At 41.1% G+C, this 16,455-nt stretch overlaps 1 protein-coding gene and 1 long non-coding RNA gene across 6 annotated transcripts in view; one reads left to right on the plus strand and one right to left on the minus strand.

The window, feature by feature from the left end:
- Nucleotides 1-3,314: 3,314 nt before the first annotated feature.
- LOC129032556 (uncharacterized) lies at nucleotides 3,315-14,104 on the minus strand. Its single transcript, XR_008501388.2, has 2 exons — nucleotides 13,840-14,104; nucleotides 3,315-5,593 (listed from the first exon to the last, which is right to left on the minus strand). It is a non-coding gene; the product is annotated as an uncharacterized LOC129032556 (long non-coding RNA).
- Nucleotides 14,105-14,171: 67 nt separating this feature from the next.
- ATP11B (ATPase phospholipid transporting 11B (putative)) overlaps nucleotides 14,172-16,455 on the plus strand; it is a 127,444-nt gene continuing 125,160 nt past the window's right edge. For all 5 annotated transcript variants that reach the window (XM_054479960.2, XM_063662457.1, XM_054479961.2 and 2 more), the window contains exon 1: nucleotides 14,172-14,484. In XM_054479960.2, coding sequence (XP_054335935.1) covers nucleotides 14,458-14,484 — 27 coding nt within the window. In that variant the 5' untranslated portion in view covers nucleotides 14,172-14,457. The remainder of the gene's footprint in view (nucleotides 14,485-16,455) is intronic.

Here is a 16,455-nt window from a genome sequence, read left to right on the forward strand (position 1 = left end):
CGGGAGGAGAAGGTTGCAGCGAGCAGAGACTGTGCCACTGCACTCCACCCTGGGTGACAGAGCAAGACTCATCTAAAAAAAAAAATAATAATATATATATATATATATATATATATATATATATAAAAAATCTCATTAGCATACAGGATTTTAGGAGCAATATGCCAGGAAATGGGGGACAAGATTAAAATATATTTTGTAATATCAGAGTAACCGATAGGTACACGCTGTCCCAAAGAGCCAGGCTGCCTTTAGCTATAATGCTGAGGCCTCCATTAAGAAAGCTTCTTTGGCCTGGCACAGTAGATCCTGCCTGTAATCTCAACACCAGAAGGCCGAGGCAGAAGGATCACTTGAGGCCAGGAGTTCTCAACACAGTGAGACCTGTTTCTCTAAAATATTTAAAAATTAGTCAGGCATGGTAGCACATGTCTGTAGTCCCAGCTACATAGGAGGCTGAGGCGGGAGGATCCCTTGAGTCCAGGCGGTCGGGGCTGCAGTGAGCTATGCTTGTGCTACTACACTCCAGCCTGGAGTGAGTAGACCCTGGACAGAGTGAGACCCTGTCACAAACAAACAAACAAACAAAAACAAAAAGAAAACTTCTTAGCTCTGTGACTTGATGCCAGACATATCTTCAAGAGACCTGCCTCTTCTGTCTCCAAATACCACTCTTTCACCATGACCACAGTAATTCTGCTTTTTCCCCTAGTCAAATTTTCCCGCTTTGGTGAACAGACGTGGCATACTCAGTTCTGGGAATTTGCTGCATTTTGTTAAATAAAAGTGTGCTTTGTAGTCGGCAGAATTGTTGGTTCATGTGTCGGTCTAAGTTACTGACTTCAAAAGATATATAGAACTGTAATAATAGCAATAAAATTTTCTTAAATATTAAGGACAAGATTGTATAAATGACTTGGACATGATGTACATTAAATTGGAGTTAGCTTTTTATCAGGAATGGAGAGAAAGACATGGTAGATGAGACACAGGAGTAGAGAAGCAGAACATAATAACAAAGATTTTCAGCCTTTGGTCTTTGGATTTTAGACATTAAATTATATAAAAGTAAGCATAGTTTAAAAGTATATTAAAATATTACTTTATAACTTACAATTCTTGATGTGTTTAATGATTAGCCTGAATACCAAGGCTGTTTATGTGGGGACGTAGTCATAAAACAAATAAGGTAATTTTTACTCACAGAGAGATTGTTGCAAAATAACACTACATCAGCTAAATTATTGAATATAGGATGAGAGCAAAATAATGCAAAGCAATGCCCATTATCAATCCAGTACTTGCATGCTCATCATTATGTCTGGGAACCAGTTAAGAGAACAGTATTTTCACAGCTTTAAGATAAGAATGAAAAACATTAAATCCATCGTACAAGTAGCCGGACACAGAGTACAGAGTTCCAAAGCTATTCACATTGGGCCTGGGAAGTCCCCATCAATGAACAGCTGGTATTCTCCATTTTTTAGCACACTATACTAGTTAAGAGCAAAGATTTTAACCTGAGAGAGACCTAGGTTTGTGTTCCGGTTCTGACAGTTCCTAGATGCGTGACTTTAGGCAAGCTGCTTAACTTTTGTGTACTTATGTGATTTTCCTCACCTGCAAAATGGGAACTATAATACCTACGTTCCTGTTAATAGTCAAAATATTTAATGCCTGGTACATTTTGGGCACCAATCAGAATGGACTCTGGTATTGCCCTGATGTTGGGAGCACCTGCTGTGCCCAGTGTTAACCCTTTAGTTTCTGAATTGAGGACAAGGTTGAGGGGTCCCCAGGAGAAGAGTTGAGCCACTGGAGATACAGAGTGTGGTGTGGAGGATACTTGGGGAACTCAGGGCAGCAGCTCTTCACTGACCACTATGGAAGTATTTTAGTACTTTAACAACCATTTTAACCATATGGCTGATGTAACTATAAATAAAATATAGTTGTGAGAATTAAATGATACATGTAAAGCACTTAGTTCATACCACCAAGTTTAACAAATGGTAGCTATATAATAGTTAATAGTGTCATAACAGGAATAAAAGAATGCCCTCGTTGGGATTAGAGAGGATTAAATAAGATAATGTGTTGTGTATTTAGTTCAGGACTTGGCTACTAGTGAGTCCTCAACAAATAGTAGGCATTATTATTATTTATTCTATTGTTGTTGTTTAATGCCTGGTATGTGGATTAAATTGTATACAGTGGATTAAAAGGCCAATCAGGGCCAAGAAAATGTGGGCATATAGCTACTAAATAATTACCAAACTCATGCTGTGAGATTAAATAAGATCATGGAAAATCATAAAAAACCAGTGTAAGAGTAATTCCTACAAAATGATAATCTGGGAATACATCTAGTTTGTCATATAGTGAAAAAGAAAATTAAATTAATAAGCATAATCGGATCTAACAAATTATCGGCTACAAATCCAGAAAAGGCACAATATAAAGGAACTGACAATAAAATAAAGTTAATTTTAGCATTCTTGAAGCAACTTGAATCTTGATTGTTACTGACAATTTAAAATTTAATGATATATTTTCACATCTCTGGGACTTTAGAGATAAATAATCTTTTTTTTTTTTTTTTTTTTTTTTTTGAGACAGGGTCTTGCTCTAACACCCAGATTAGAGTGCAGTGGCGCAATCTTGGCTCACTGAAGCCTCAACCTCCCAGGCTCAAACGATCCTGCCACTTCCACCTCCTGAGTAGCTGGGACTACCGGTATGCACCACGATGCCAAGCTACTTTTTTAAAAATAGATAAATAATATTTTTGACCAAATTAACAAGCAGGTAGTAATTTTTCCTTATTAAAATATATCAGCTCAAATCTTGAGTCTTCAGAAAGCTTTGTTATACTATACAATTTAATCCTTCCTCAGAAGGGTATAAAATCCAAAATGAAGTGACTATTTTAAAATCATCTGCTCACTCTTTTTTTAAAGTAAACATTCAAAACAGGATAATTTAATAGATTTGGGGTTTGTGGGTTTTCAGCCTCTATTGTTTCTTGGCCCTCAAATCAATTATTACCAAACTGCTAATTTTACCATGATCTTAAAGTCTCCAGTGAACATTTAGTGGTCTAGTGGTTTGGAAAATGTGGTTGAGATGAAGTGAAACTATTGAACTTACCTTCAACTGAAATTAATATTTTCTTCTTAGGAGCTTTATTTCAGACATGATAGTAAAGGTCAACAGATGATTTTTTTAAATTCATAAGGTAATAATCCTCACCATCATTATGAGGGAGGTATGTCTGAGGGAATCGACCACCGAAAGAAGCACAGAGCCAGAAGTGAGGGTCTCACTTTTTTATTCAAAGATATTTTTCCACATTTGAATGGTAAACTCAAAGCTAATTTGCATTACTGATTAATCAATATTGTACCACAAGTTCTTTTACAGCCTGAAAAGGATTTTTTCCACTCAAGTAAGCCTGGGAGAACAAAGGTCGCTATTCATATAAACTCTGTTTGAACAGATTTTTTTAAAAACATTGTGCTTACAGTAATCAGATTGCACACCAGTATTAAACGTACAATGTGCATATATAATTTTCTGGCTTCTGTTGATCCATCAGCTTTCTAAAGGCTCAGTCTATCTGAATGATGAAATAAAGACAATTGCTTGCAGAGGAGGGAAACTGAAACCAATTGGGGATAAACATAATCAAGATAGGTAAGAGCAAGATATTGAAGATCTACTGTCATCCACAGAGATAATATTTTGTTGGAGAGAGAACTATAAAGAAGTAACAGACTTGGAGACTCCACTCACTGTATATTCACAAAAGATGTCTTTCATTCCACAAGCATTTTCTTTGAATACCATATAGAGGCCTCATTTATTAATAACTAAATTTGTTATGAACCAAACTTCTGTATTAGTTACAAGAATGTACACTGTTTAATAGTGTGATTAGAGTCACATTTAAACTGCAGTTTTTTTTCATTTTTTTATTTGTTGTTTTTTGTAGAGATGGGGTCTTGCTATGTTGCCCAGGCTGGTCCCAAACTCCTGGTCTCAAGCCATCCTCCCACCTCGGCCTTCCAATGTGCTGGGATTACAGGTATAAGCCACACTGTGCCTAGCCAAAACTGCAGCTTTCAATAAGTAGCCAAATCTAACAAGTATACTTGTATTCTCAGTTTAACATTTAATCAACAGAAAATTGAGTTATGTGAGGAAAAAGGAGTTAAAGGGCAGGCTGTACTGTATATGCTTACCTCTGATATAGAGGACAGTCTCAATAATTATTATTAAATGAAATATTCATATACAAATTAATACTACTGCATCCGAGTTATGTTAAAATAGATGCTCAATAACAGCAAATGCATCACTTTGAAGAATGCACGTACTTCCTGTCATTTTCCCAGGTTGGATTCAGTGGTCCATCTGGGCTCTAACCCAAGGGTCAGGGAGATGCTAGGAACTGGGAGAGTGGGAAACGGCAGAGGGGGCCAGAGGAGGAAGGAAATCCAGGAAGATGAGACTTTTGGATGTCAACTGGAGACAAATTCAAACATGTTTGGGGATTAGAACTGGAGAGCTCATTTTAGGGAAGCTGGTGGGGACAATATCAATGCTACAAACCAAGTATTTTATCAGAGTTTTAACAGCAACTTGATAAAAGACAACAGATGGAGCTAAAAATAAAAATGGTGGATGCAACCTAAAAACTGGCATCTCTCTCAACAGACTATTGAATTCATTCACACAGGAGAAAAGTTGAATTCTCTTGTCTGACATATCAAAGCCCAATAAAGCAAAAACAAAATGTCATTCAGAATTCTAACGCAACCTTGTGGAATTCTCACACTCAACGAAGTTACCGTTAATTATTAATACTTAGTGGAACTAAAACCTATTAATTAGAATTCACACGTATTATATTACTCAAGGTTAAGTGATACTTACATCTTTTTGTACAGGTACATACATAAAAACAACATATATAAAATGATACAGAGGAAGACATGTACATATGTTTGTAAGTTTGAAAAACTGTTTGCCTTTCCTATTATGATTGAGGGCTTTTTTCCCTCCTTTTTCCACAGTGATGGGGGAAAGTTAGAGTGATGCATCTAACAGTACAGTGATCTCATCTCCTTTACAATGATGATACTGATCCACCATCATATGACTGAATTGACTTTCTGGTCATGCTATTGATTCCACTGAGTTACGTGCTCTCTCTTTTTGCCTTTTGGGGCTGGAAGTACAAGCCATGGTAATGGGGCAGAGATTTTCCTCTCTGTAAAGCAAACGACCACTTCTAGCAGTTGAGCTACAATATTTTACCTCTTAATAACTGTGGATAAAAATCAAGCAAGCTAAGTAACAAAGCCACATCCCGTCCCCCATCTTCCCCTCTCTGCACAAGCATACAGATACATAAATGCATGCACACACACACATTGACAACATCACTCCTGCTTTGTATAGATGAGACGCAATCTTCTGCAGACAGGCTGCTTCTTCATGCAAGGTCACTGGGTGTGTATATGCTGCTTAGCAAGAAGTATTGCTCCATCCAATAAAGTTATCATGTCTCCGTTGAATGATTAAGGACCTGGTCAGTGAACAAGAAAGTCTTAAATGGGAGCTGACAAAACCAACAATTTCTAAACTTTATCTTTTACTCCATGTATCTGTAATTTCCAACACAGGTATGGTCAGTACCTTTCTGAATACTCTCACCTACAATATTTTTATTATACTCAAGATGGTAGACATAAAATTGTGTCACTGTTAATAACCTAATTCTGAAGCAGTGTCCCAGGTCTTAAACTATGAACTCCTTGAAGGCAAGGCCTATGGGAATCTTCACCCAGGCACCTAGGACAATGGCTAGTGTTTGCTACATGCTTAGCAAACATTTGTGGAATAACTGAATGGTGGCAGAAAAGGTGATGGTGGAAAGAGAGGTCCAGAGGTTAGTACCTGAACACCAGAATAGGAAAGTGCTTAGTATGATTTTATGAATGGGCCATATAAAACTGTCAGCAATTGATTGTAATGACACATTTATGTTGTATTTCACTAGGAATTATCTACAGGAAACCAATTTACCTCACCAGAATAGCAACACTGAATAGTCTGCGAAGTCTCTGATTGAATCAGTGTTGTATAGGAAAACACCTCTTACTTCATTTGCTCTTTTCAACTAGTAAGTCATCTTCTTTTACCCTTTTTTACTCATAAAAGTCCATTTTATCATTGATGTCTAGAAAATTCCCTGATTTCTTCACTGATCACTTAAAATCTAGTTTGGTTTTTTGTTTTTTGGTTTTTTTTTTTGAGATGGAGTCTCGCTCTGTCACTCAGGCTGGAGGGCAGTAGTAAGATCTTGGCTCACTGCAACCTCTGCCTCCCGGGTTCAAGCGATTCTCCTGCCTCAGCCTCCTGAGTAGCTGGGATTACAAGCACCTGCCACCAGGCCTGGCTAATTTTTGTATTTTTAGTAGACACAGGGTTTCACCATGTTGGCCAGGCTGGTCTTGAACTCCTGACCTCAAGTGATCTGCCTTCCCTGGCCTCCCAAAGTGCTGAGCCACCGCACCTAGCCATAAAATTTGCTTATTCTTTATAGAACAGCTGGTCACACAAACAAACACTTGAGTTCTTGATGAATTCCACAAACTGAGTTCTTGCCCTCCAGAACAGTCTCATGGGGTTAAAGAGGTCACAGCAAACAATTACACGATGACCAGTGTGCAAAGTACTTGGAGAGATACTGGATACTGTGGGAATGCTAATCTCTTGAACAACTAGCCACTTTCTTCCTGCCTCCCATACAGCAGTCTCTTTGAATCAGTATTTCCCAGTTCTCCACTTCCAACCCAATGCTACTTCTCGCAACCTGAAAGAATGGTGCTTGTTTTCTCTTGGATTCAGCATATTTCCCTCTCACTTACATTTTTTCCCCTCTTTTCACACCCTGCCTTACCTGGCTTCAGCCTTTACTCATCATTTTGTTTCTTTCCTGTCAATCTCCTACTCATACAAATTACATGTACAGTCATTGTGAAATAGTTAAAATATACATGTAATTATGGTGGAGGTAAGGAAATTGAATAATCTTCAGATTAGATTATTTGAAGCTCATTACCTCATTTTAAAATTAATCTTTGTGGCATAATCATGAATAATTATGTCTTACATTGTCCTTTATTTCTTCTATTCAAAAAATATTGAAGGTGGCTTAAAAATATATATACAGTATAATAAGATATAAAGGAAGTGAAGTAACCAACCAAAAAGAAACTAAGAATAGACAAAACAAGAAGTTGGGGTAAAAGTAATTCACAAAATGTACACCATAGGGTCTGGGCACTTGCTAAAAGTAAGCCTCTGAATTTTTGAACAACCAACACAACAACGAAAGGAAGCACATTCAATTATATAATTCAAAATGCCCACAAGATTATAAAACTAGTTGCTCAAGAAAAGCAGTTGGCCAGGAGCAGTGACTCACACCTGTAATCCTAGCACTTTGGGAGGCCAAGGCGGGTAGATTGCTTGAGCTCAGGAGTTCGAGACTAGCCTGGGCAATATGGTGAAATCCCATTTCTACAAAAAATACAAAAATTAGCTGGGTGTGGTGGCTCATGCCTGTAGTCCCAGCTATTTGGGGGGCTGAGGCAGGAGAATAGCTTGAACCCGGGAGGTGGAGGTTGCAGTGAGACAAGATTGCATCACTGCACTCCAGTGAAACCCTGTCTCCAAAAAAAAAAAAAAAAAAGAAAAAAAAGCAGTTATTTGTGGTACTAAATTTCTGCAGGATCTTGTTAAGAGAACACAATGTGATAAGTTAGCGTATTCTCAGATGCATTTCCACAGTAAAAACAGTCAGTCAGGGGTTTCAGAGGCTGCATCTCCTACCATCCCTAGACTTAGGGTATTTCTGTGATCCTAAACAGCAGTTCGGTAAAAGTAATCATAGGAGGAATCAAAAGAAGACTATCCAAAAAAAAAAAAAAAAAAAAAAGACTTCTCATAATTTTTTTTAATCTAAAGATAAAAATTAGATCACCCAAATACAGTGCAGATTTCAGGAAATTTTCCCTAAGTGTTACTTCTCGTGACTCAGCATTTCTGAAAATATCCAAAAAGCAGTCGTGTCAACAATTTAGAGCATATTCATTTATTTGCATTAGTAGTCATCGGAACTAGGAATGGGGTTAATGCTGTGTTATAAAAATTAAGGAAACAGAGGAAATATTTGTGGGGTAAGCCAAGATCTTCCTTAGAAAGCAATTTTGGATCTATTTTAATAGAAATATAAGGGCAATGTGACTCCAAAGGTTTTTGCCGTTGAACACAACTTGTGAATGCTTTAGCCCAGAAAATCTATGAAGCAGCTGTTAGCAAATACCTATCTAATGCAGTCATTTTAATCGGAAAAAAAAAACTCATAAAATATCTAATCTCAAAAAATGAAACTTGTGACATCTATAAGATAAACTATTATAAAACTAATGCCTCCTAGATGGCTAAGCAATTTGATCTACGGTGCAGCACAGATAGCCCAAAAGTTGGTTAAGCGCCGTAGACTGTCTCAACGATAACAGTTTTAACAATTTTTGTTTTGCTGCAGCTGATCTGAGGCCACCAATATTTCTGTCAGTAATCAGAAGCCACTTGGCTATTTAACTTCCTTCCCTCCTTAAGCCAAAAACATATACAACAAAGTTCATTCATTTTTTTCCCATTCTGTCTTTCACAAGAGAGGTGATAGAATCCCACATCCAGTTCATCCAAAGATAGTATCAAGTTATTAAAAGGTAACTTAAAAATAAGGAAGAAGGAAGGTACAGAACATATTTATGTTTTGTGTACTTTCTCACCTTTCAAAAAAGTGATCATTTTTGTGAGTTCTAATTCTCACGCTGGCTTTAAGTATCAGTTCTGTGTAAGCATAAGTAGCCAAAAAATAAAGATGAATTCATATAATTGCCCACAATAGATATATTTGAGTAATTTTCAAGAAAAGATGCAAATATGCAATGAGATGCTGTTTCTAATGAAATTCTTCACAAGGTGAGAAAATATATAATCCTGTTCAGCACAGAAGAGTTTGCTTAAAATCTGTTCTTCCTTTGCCTAAAGTCTGGTCTGGAAATCCTGAAATGATAATCAGAAGGAAAATGCTTTTTAAATGGAATAATTTGTAACCTAGTACTAGATTGATGATTTTGAGGAAGTGAAAAGTTGTCCTTTTTTTTTTTTTTTTGAGACAGAGTCTTGCTTTGTCGCCCAGTCTAGAATGCAGCTGTGCAATCTCAGCTTACTGTAAACTCTGCCTCCCGGGTTCACACCATTCTCCTGCCTCAGCCTCCTGAGTAGCTGGGACTACAGGTGCCCACCACCACGCCCGGCTAATTTTCTGTATATTTTTAGTAGAGACGGGGTTTCACCATGTTAGCCAGGATGGTCTCGATCTCCTGACCTCGTGATCCGCCCGCCTCAGCCTCCCAAATTGCTGGGATTACAGGCGTGAGCCACCGCGCCTGGCCAAAAGTTGTGCTTTTAAAAAATGAGATAGAGCAGATTCTGGTGCCCATCTGATAGCTCCATCACTACAGAAATATTTAGGGCAACAGATTGGCGAGGCTGTGTCCTTCAAGCAGATTGACCCTTGAAGAGTTCTGAAAGGCACACAACAGGAAGTGCTCTGGATCTAAAGGATGGTGACCACTGGTCTTACTCATAGTTTGGGATCTACTAAAGTTATTCAGTGTGCTTGGCTCTATATCACTTTGATGTTTTTCTCCATATCTACTCAGTCGTTGGCTTTCTTAGTTCATTTTACATTTACTGAGTACTCCTTAGACGCTGTGGGTACCAGAATGAATGAGTCACAAATGTCGACCTTAACAAGATCATAGTCTGTGCTTCCTATTGATGGTCCAAGATGTTCTCACCAAGAAAAACAGCCCTCTTTGTTTTGTCTGTGTTATAGCTAAGAATATTGTACTGAACTAGGAGACGTTTTTCTCTTGGGAATGAACATGTCTCACAGTATAACTAGCATAGAATTACATTAACAAGTTTACTCAACAATAAGAACCATATTTACCATTTATTCAGTGGTTGTTATGAGATGCTGGTAAACTTACTCTCTCGGAGTTTCTGTTACTTCACTTGGTACAGCTTAACTTTCCAGTTTCCCTGCATCACAGCACAGCTTCCTGTAACAGTTTGTTACTTCTGGTTCTTTGCCAGTCCAGCACTTTTCAACTTAATGTTTCACTCTCGCAATAACTTCCTATCTGACCTTTCTTCTCTCTCCAACCTATCACATATAGTGTCCGTGGACTAATACTCTGATTTCATCCTGCCATTAACCTGATCAGAAAATTCCAGAGATTTCCCATTTCCTGTAAACTCTTATGACTAGACAGACACTCACCCCACACTATGCCTCCCCTTACTTACCCAATCTCACTTCTTATTACTCCAAGTTAGTTGTACCTCAAACATCTTGAGCTTTCTTGACTCTCTATTTGCTCCTGCATTTCTTCCTGTTGGAAAGTCTTTCCCTCCTACCTTCATCCTCCCACTTCAAGTTCAGCTTAAATTCAGCTCCTTTCTTCTGAAGCCTTCCCCAACTGCTATTGCTCACATCAATTTTCTGAAATTAGTGTCTACTGTCAGTATAGTTCTTTAGGACTTAATCCCATACTGACTTGGATTGTTATTTAACTGATTCCCCTCTGCAACTTCTTTTTCTAACTAGATTTTAAACTACCCAGAGAAAAGAGGCTCACCTTAAAAGTTGCCTTTGTGTCTCCTCCTAGTTTTAGGCAGTTGTTATGCATACATTTGATGCTCAACACATGTAAGAAATAAGTGTGGATTGAATGAATTACCACTGGCTCCAAGCATTTTTTTTTCCCTTTCCTTTATAGCTGGTGCCTGCCTTCTTAAGTCCTTAAATTCTGTATTTAGCCATCTCAATGTTTTTCAAACCTTTCTAACCATAACCAATAGGAGGACATTGCTTTTATATTGTGACCTGATGTACATGTGTATGAAAAATTCACAAAACAATACGTGTAAGTACTTACTCTGTGTCATGTATTCTGATGTTTTCTATTCTATTTTTTAAAATACAGATCATGACACACTAAACTGATTTCACCACCAAGTGGTTATAATTACAGTATTGTTGGGGCTCAGAAATCAATATCCCAAATGTAGTGTTTTGACATGCTGAACTGAAGAAGCCGCAAAATCTCTCTGGCCTCCCCTCTTTGCCCCCACCATCTCTCCCAAAGCACACGATGAAGTTGAAGTTCCTTTATCTGCCCAAGATCTAGATAAATCAAAAGGAACAATTGTTTTTCCTTCCCCTTCCTGTAAGACCAAGAATGTAACCACACCTAATAGACCCTTTGACAAAATAACATACAAGTTAATTAATCTCTGTTCCCTGATCCATTCATCTTCCCCAGTAACTTCCTCAACAGAATTCCTCTTCTCCCCACTCCCATAACCTGTTTTGCCAGGATGGTATGTTAGCTTGTCAACCACTTAGGGGGTTGGCAATCACTCTGATTCTCCCCATGTGCACACTGTGTGCACATTAAATAAATTTATATGCCTTATCTCTAATCTGCCTTTTGCAAGTTGATTTTTCTTCAAATCTTCAGAGGGCCAAGGGTAGAGCTTTCCCTTGACCCCTGCAGTATAAAAACGCTCTCCTATCTTATGCTCCTTGTATGAACATGAGGTGTATAGTACTGCTCTTAAAAAAATGCTTAAAATGGCCGGGCACAGTGGCTCACACCTGTAATCCCAGCACTTTGGGAGGCCGTGGCAGGTGGATCACGAGGTCAAGAGATCAAGACCATCCTGGACAACATGCTGAAACCCCGTCTCTAGTAAAAATAAAAAAATTAGCTGGGCATGGTGGCGCACCTGCAGTCCCAGCTACTCGGCTACTCGGGAGGCTGAGGCAGAAGAATCGCTTGAACCCAGGAGGCGAAGGTTGCAGCAAGCCGAGATCAGGCCACTCCACTCCAGCCTGCCGACAGAGCGAGACTCCGTCTCAAACAAAACAAAACAAAACAAAAAAAGGCTTAAAACACTCCTTGGGCTGCTCATTCTGTTCCTGACAGTTTGAGCTTCAATTTGACCTTTACATAGTTACTCTGAGATTACTTCTTACCATATTCCACTAGAGCACTAGGAATCAACCCCTTCCTTCTCCCAACTTCTTCCTTTTGAAATTTGGGGCACAATTAAATAATGATACACAAAGTGTTCTCCAGATTGCTATTTCTTATGTTATCTTGAAAAATTTTAGCAGCATATAAGTAAAAATTTCCAGGCCTAATTTGTAATCAAACCATTTGCAGATGAATAAAAGTAGTCATGGCCATATTTTTATTTCTGGACGTAGCTTAAGAACATGAGTACTATTGCCTGACAATCCAGAATCTGAATCCTAGCTTTGCCAAATTAGTGTGAGCCTCCATTTCTGCATCTATACAAAATGGGAATAATACCTACTTCAAGGGATTGATTGGAGTTAAATTACAGCATACAAGTAAAGAACTTGATACAGGACCTGGGTGCTCCATGAATGGTAGTAAGGTTTTGTCACTAAATATATCTCAAACTTCCTTTTAGGGTCATAAAGTAAGGTTTAGCCACAAGAATAAAAGTAAGATGACTTTTCAAATATCTAGCTATTTTTTGAAGTTGGATGATTTATAATATAAAATTCCATGTTGGTTTTATAGATCATAAATATCCCCAAAGAAAGATTCTATTTGTGGTGCTGGATAAGCATTATATAGTAAGAAATGTCTACTGAAACTAGAAGATTGAGGATACATATTCAACGACCTGCCTAGTCATGCTAATCTCATTTAGATTTGTTCTTGCTTAATTTTTTTTTTTTTTTTTTTTTTTTTTTGAGACGGAGTCTCGCTCTGCCGCCCAGGCTGGAGTGCAGTGGCGCCATCTCGGCTCACTGCAAGCTCTGCCTCCCGGGTTCAAGCGATTCTCCTGCCTCAGTCTCCCGAGTAGCTGGGACTACAGGCGACCGCCACCACGCTCGGCTAATTTTTTGTATTTTTAAGTAGAGATGGGGTTTCACCATGTTAGCCAGGATGGTCTCGATCTCCTGCCCTCGTGATCCACCCGCCTCGGCTTCCCAAAGTGCTGGGATTACAGGCGTGAGCCACTGCGCCCGGCCGCTTTTTTTTTTTTTTTAACCACAAACGTCTGTCGGTGAAGTGTGCTTTAATTCAGCAAAAATACAGCGTTCAATACATATACATAACACAATATGTATACGGGGCTGCTTTTAAACAACGCCAAACCTTTAAGTCAAAGCCTTGTTCCAGTTGCTTGTATATTCCTTCTAAGCTTGTCATCCACACACTTTTTTAACCTAGGTCAAGCTACTTCTACGGGTGTTTTTGATTGCAGAAGTTTGGCAGTTAACAGTAAAGAACTACCTTTTTATACAAATTATCTTCCCCTGAACCTGTCCAATTTAGCACACGACAAGACAGAATATCTCATCCATTCTCCTAGAAACACGGGTCCTGGCTGTACCAGGCTCAGGGGAGTTGCAACGCTTTCCAATCACTTAATGGGTGTGATCAAGATTTCCCTAGCCCCGTCTCAGCCATTTGCTAAAGAAGAGGCCTGACTTGTGTTGAGACAAAAGCTCTGACAACTTGATGGAACCCAAACTGGGACCTCTGGGGATTAACTTACAGTCACATACGCTCAGGACTGTGCGTATGCGTGTCGGGAGACGCGTGAACCAAAGAAGCCCGAGGGCCCGAAACAGACCTGCAACAGGAGGTAGAGACCGAGGAATCGGCCCCAAGCTGCAGAATCCGGAGAAGGCGAGACCCACAGACACGACTTAATCCCACTCCCAGAACGGGGAGGACGGTGGCAGTGGACAGAAACAGCGTTCGAGAACCCGGCACCTTTCCACGCTCGCTTCATCCCGGACCCACAACACAGACCCCCACCAACTCGGAACGGCGGCTGGGCGCGCCAGGCCCCCCTCGGTCCGCGCACCCCCTTTCGTCACGTCCGGGGGCGGGCCGGGGCGCCGGGGGCGGTCCCGGGTGGAGCCGGGGGGCCGGGCCGGGCGGGGCGGGGGTGTGGTTGCGGGGGTGCTTTGGGTGACAACGGTCAATAATGAAGGTGGCTGCGGCGCCGCGGCAGGCTCAGCTGCGCCGGGCGGGGGCGGCGCCGGGGCCGCGCCTGTAGGACTTGGGGCCGACGCCGCGGGATGGGGACGCGGCGCGGGGAGTGAGGCAGTGGCGGCGGCGGCGGCGGTGGTAAGCGGAACTTCGGCCCGAGGGGCTCGCCCGCTCCCGCCTCTGTCTTGTCGGCCTCCACCTGCAGCCCCGCGGCCCCCGCGCCCCGCGGGACCCGGACGGCGACGACGGGGGAATGTGGCGCTGGATCCGGCAGCAGCTGGTAGGTGCCCCCGCCCCTCCACCTCCATTCGTCCGCCCCCGCGCGGCCTCTCGGCCCGGGGTGGCGGGGAAAGGCCGGCGAAGCCGAGCCGGGAGGCCAGGGCGCGGGCGCCCGGCTAGGCCGCAGCGGGGACGGGCGCGGGGCCCAGAGCCGGAGAAGCCCCGTGTGGCCCCCGGGCTCGTCTCGCCTCCAAGCCCGGGCCGCCGAGGCTGGCGCCGAGCGGCGGGAGGCGGCCGCTTCTAGCCGGCGTTTCTCCGTTACTTCCTCCCCCTTGCCGCTCCGGGGCTGCTGTGGCCAGAGGCGGGAGTCCCGAGCGGGGTGGCGGTGCCCCCTGAGGAAACAGGGCGAGGGAGCTGAGTAGGTCTTGGGGAGATGAGAGAGGCGTGCTCTTCCTGCCTCGAACAGTTTGGGACGTGTTTGGGTGAAGGGGAAGCGAAGAACCTGTCTTCTGCCCCCACTCGTCACGGACTTCTGGAAGCGTGTCACGATTCAGAGCTGTGTTGATTCCAGAGGAGGAGGCTGTCGTAGGTAGTCTAGCCCCCTCAGCGAGAGACGTTTCTCCCCAGGACCGGGAAAGGGGAAGGACTGTGCCAGCTCCCGGTCTAGCTTCGGAAACGATACGTATTGTACGATAGTTATGAACGATACGTACTGTCGTTTCCTTCCTACCTCGTCCTCACCCCACCCCGAGTGAAACTTTTCGAGTGTGAACCTTACTTTTTTCCCGTTCTCCTCAAGGCAGTTTGAACGAGACAGGTCTGGAAGGAATAGTTAACTCTCCAGTATTATTGGAACATCTGGACACCACCAACAAAAAATCTTAGAAAAGGGTAATTTAAGGCCTATAAAAAGTGCCACCTTTCCCAGAATTAATTCAGAGAGAAAAATCTTATCAGCCTCCTGGCAGCTACAGCGCAGAAAGTACAGCACTAAGGCAGCTGTGACAATTAGGACAGAAATTGCCCCTGGCTGAAGAAGCCTAACCTTATCTGTGTGTTGAGGCCGGTTACTATTTAATTTCTAAATCGCATTAACTTAATGCTTCTACAAGTTAGTGTTTTCATTTACTAATTCTAAAGGCAGTGGTAAAATTTAGTGAAACAAACTATTTTTGTGGGACGAAAGCACTGATACCTCTTTTTCCCTTCTGCTCTAGAAAAGCATTTTAACGTTAAGACCAAGAAGTGTGGTGTTTCAGAGCCAGCCTTCTGTTACTTCGTTTTGCAGTGGGCATCATTCTCAAAAAAAAAAAAAAAAAAAAAAAATTATAAATAAGAACTGCCTACCACTCCCTCCTACAAATGTTGGCTCTCTATTTTTAGCATTTTAAGTTCAGATATCCCAGATATATGCTTTATTAGGAAACCAAGCTAATGATGTCATTATACCATCTTGTTGTAATACTTTGGCTATGTTGCAGTAAGCTGCAGCACAGTAATTTTACTCAGGAAGTTAATTATTACAGATTTGATCTTATGCTTTTGATTTGCCAAATCTTCGTGTATAGAGGGCTGATTTACCTGATGGTGTTTTTGTGTGGTAGGAAGATCATTTTAAAGTGGTTCTCTTGAAGCTTTTTAAAAAATATATTGAGACATCCTTTCTCACTGTTAGGTATTTTTTAGCCAAAATAAAATCCCGGTTGTATAACCACGCTCATCTTCAAGACAGAAAATCTGGTAATGTTTTTTAAAATGGCTTCAAATCAACACAGCTAAAAGGAAGGGCCGGAAGTTGTGTGTGGTTATTTTACAAGGCAGCCGTCTTAACAGGGATGGTTAACGAGTTGAACAAGTTGCTGTGCATAAAAAATGCTATCTCTGACATTTAGTTGCTCACCTCACTGGTTTTAAGTTACCAGATCCTCTAAGTATGTAATCATACTTGGGCCAATGTAGAGCTTTGTGTCTCTGGTTAAGTTTGTACGGTCACATAAATTAAACATCAAGGACCCTGGATACAGAGTAATGA

Source organism: Pongo pygmaeus, chromosome 2 (genome assembly GCF_028885625.2).
Source record: "Pongo pygmaeus isolate AG05252 chromosome 2, NHGRI_mPonPyg2-v2.0_pri, whole genome shotgun sequence".
NCBI classification, from domain to species: domain Eukaryota; kingdom Metazoa; phylum Chordata; class Mammalia; order Primates; family Hominidae; genus Pongo; species Pongo pygmaeus.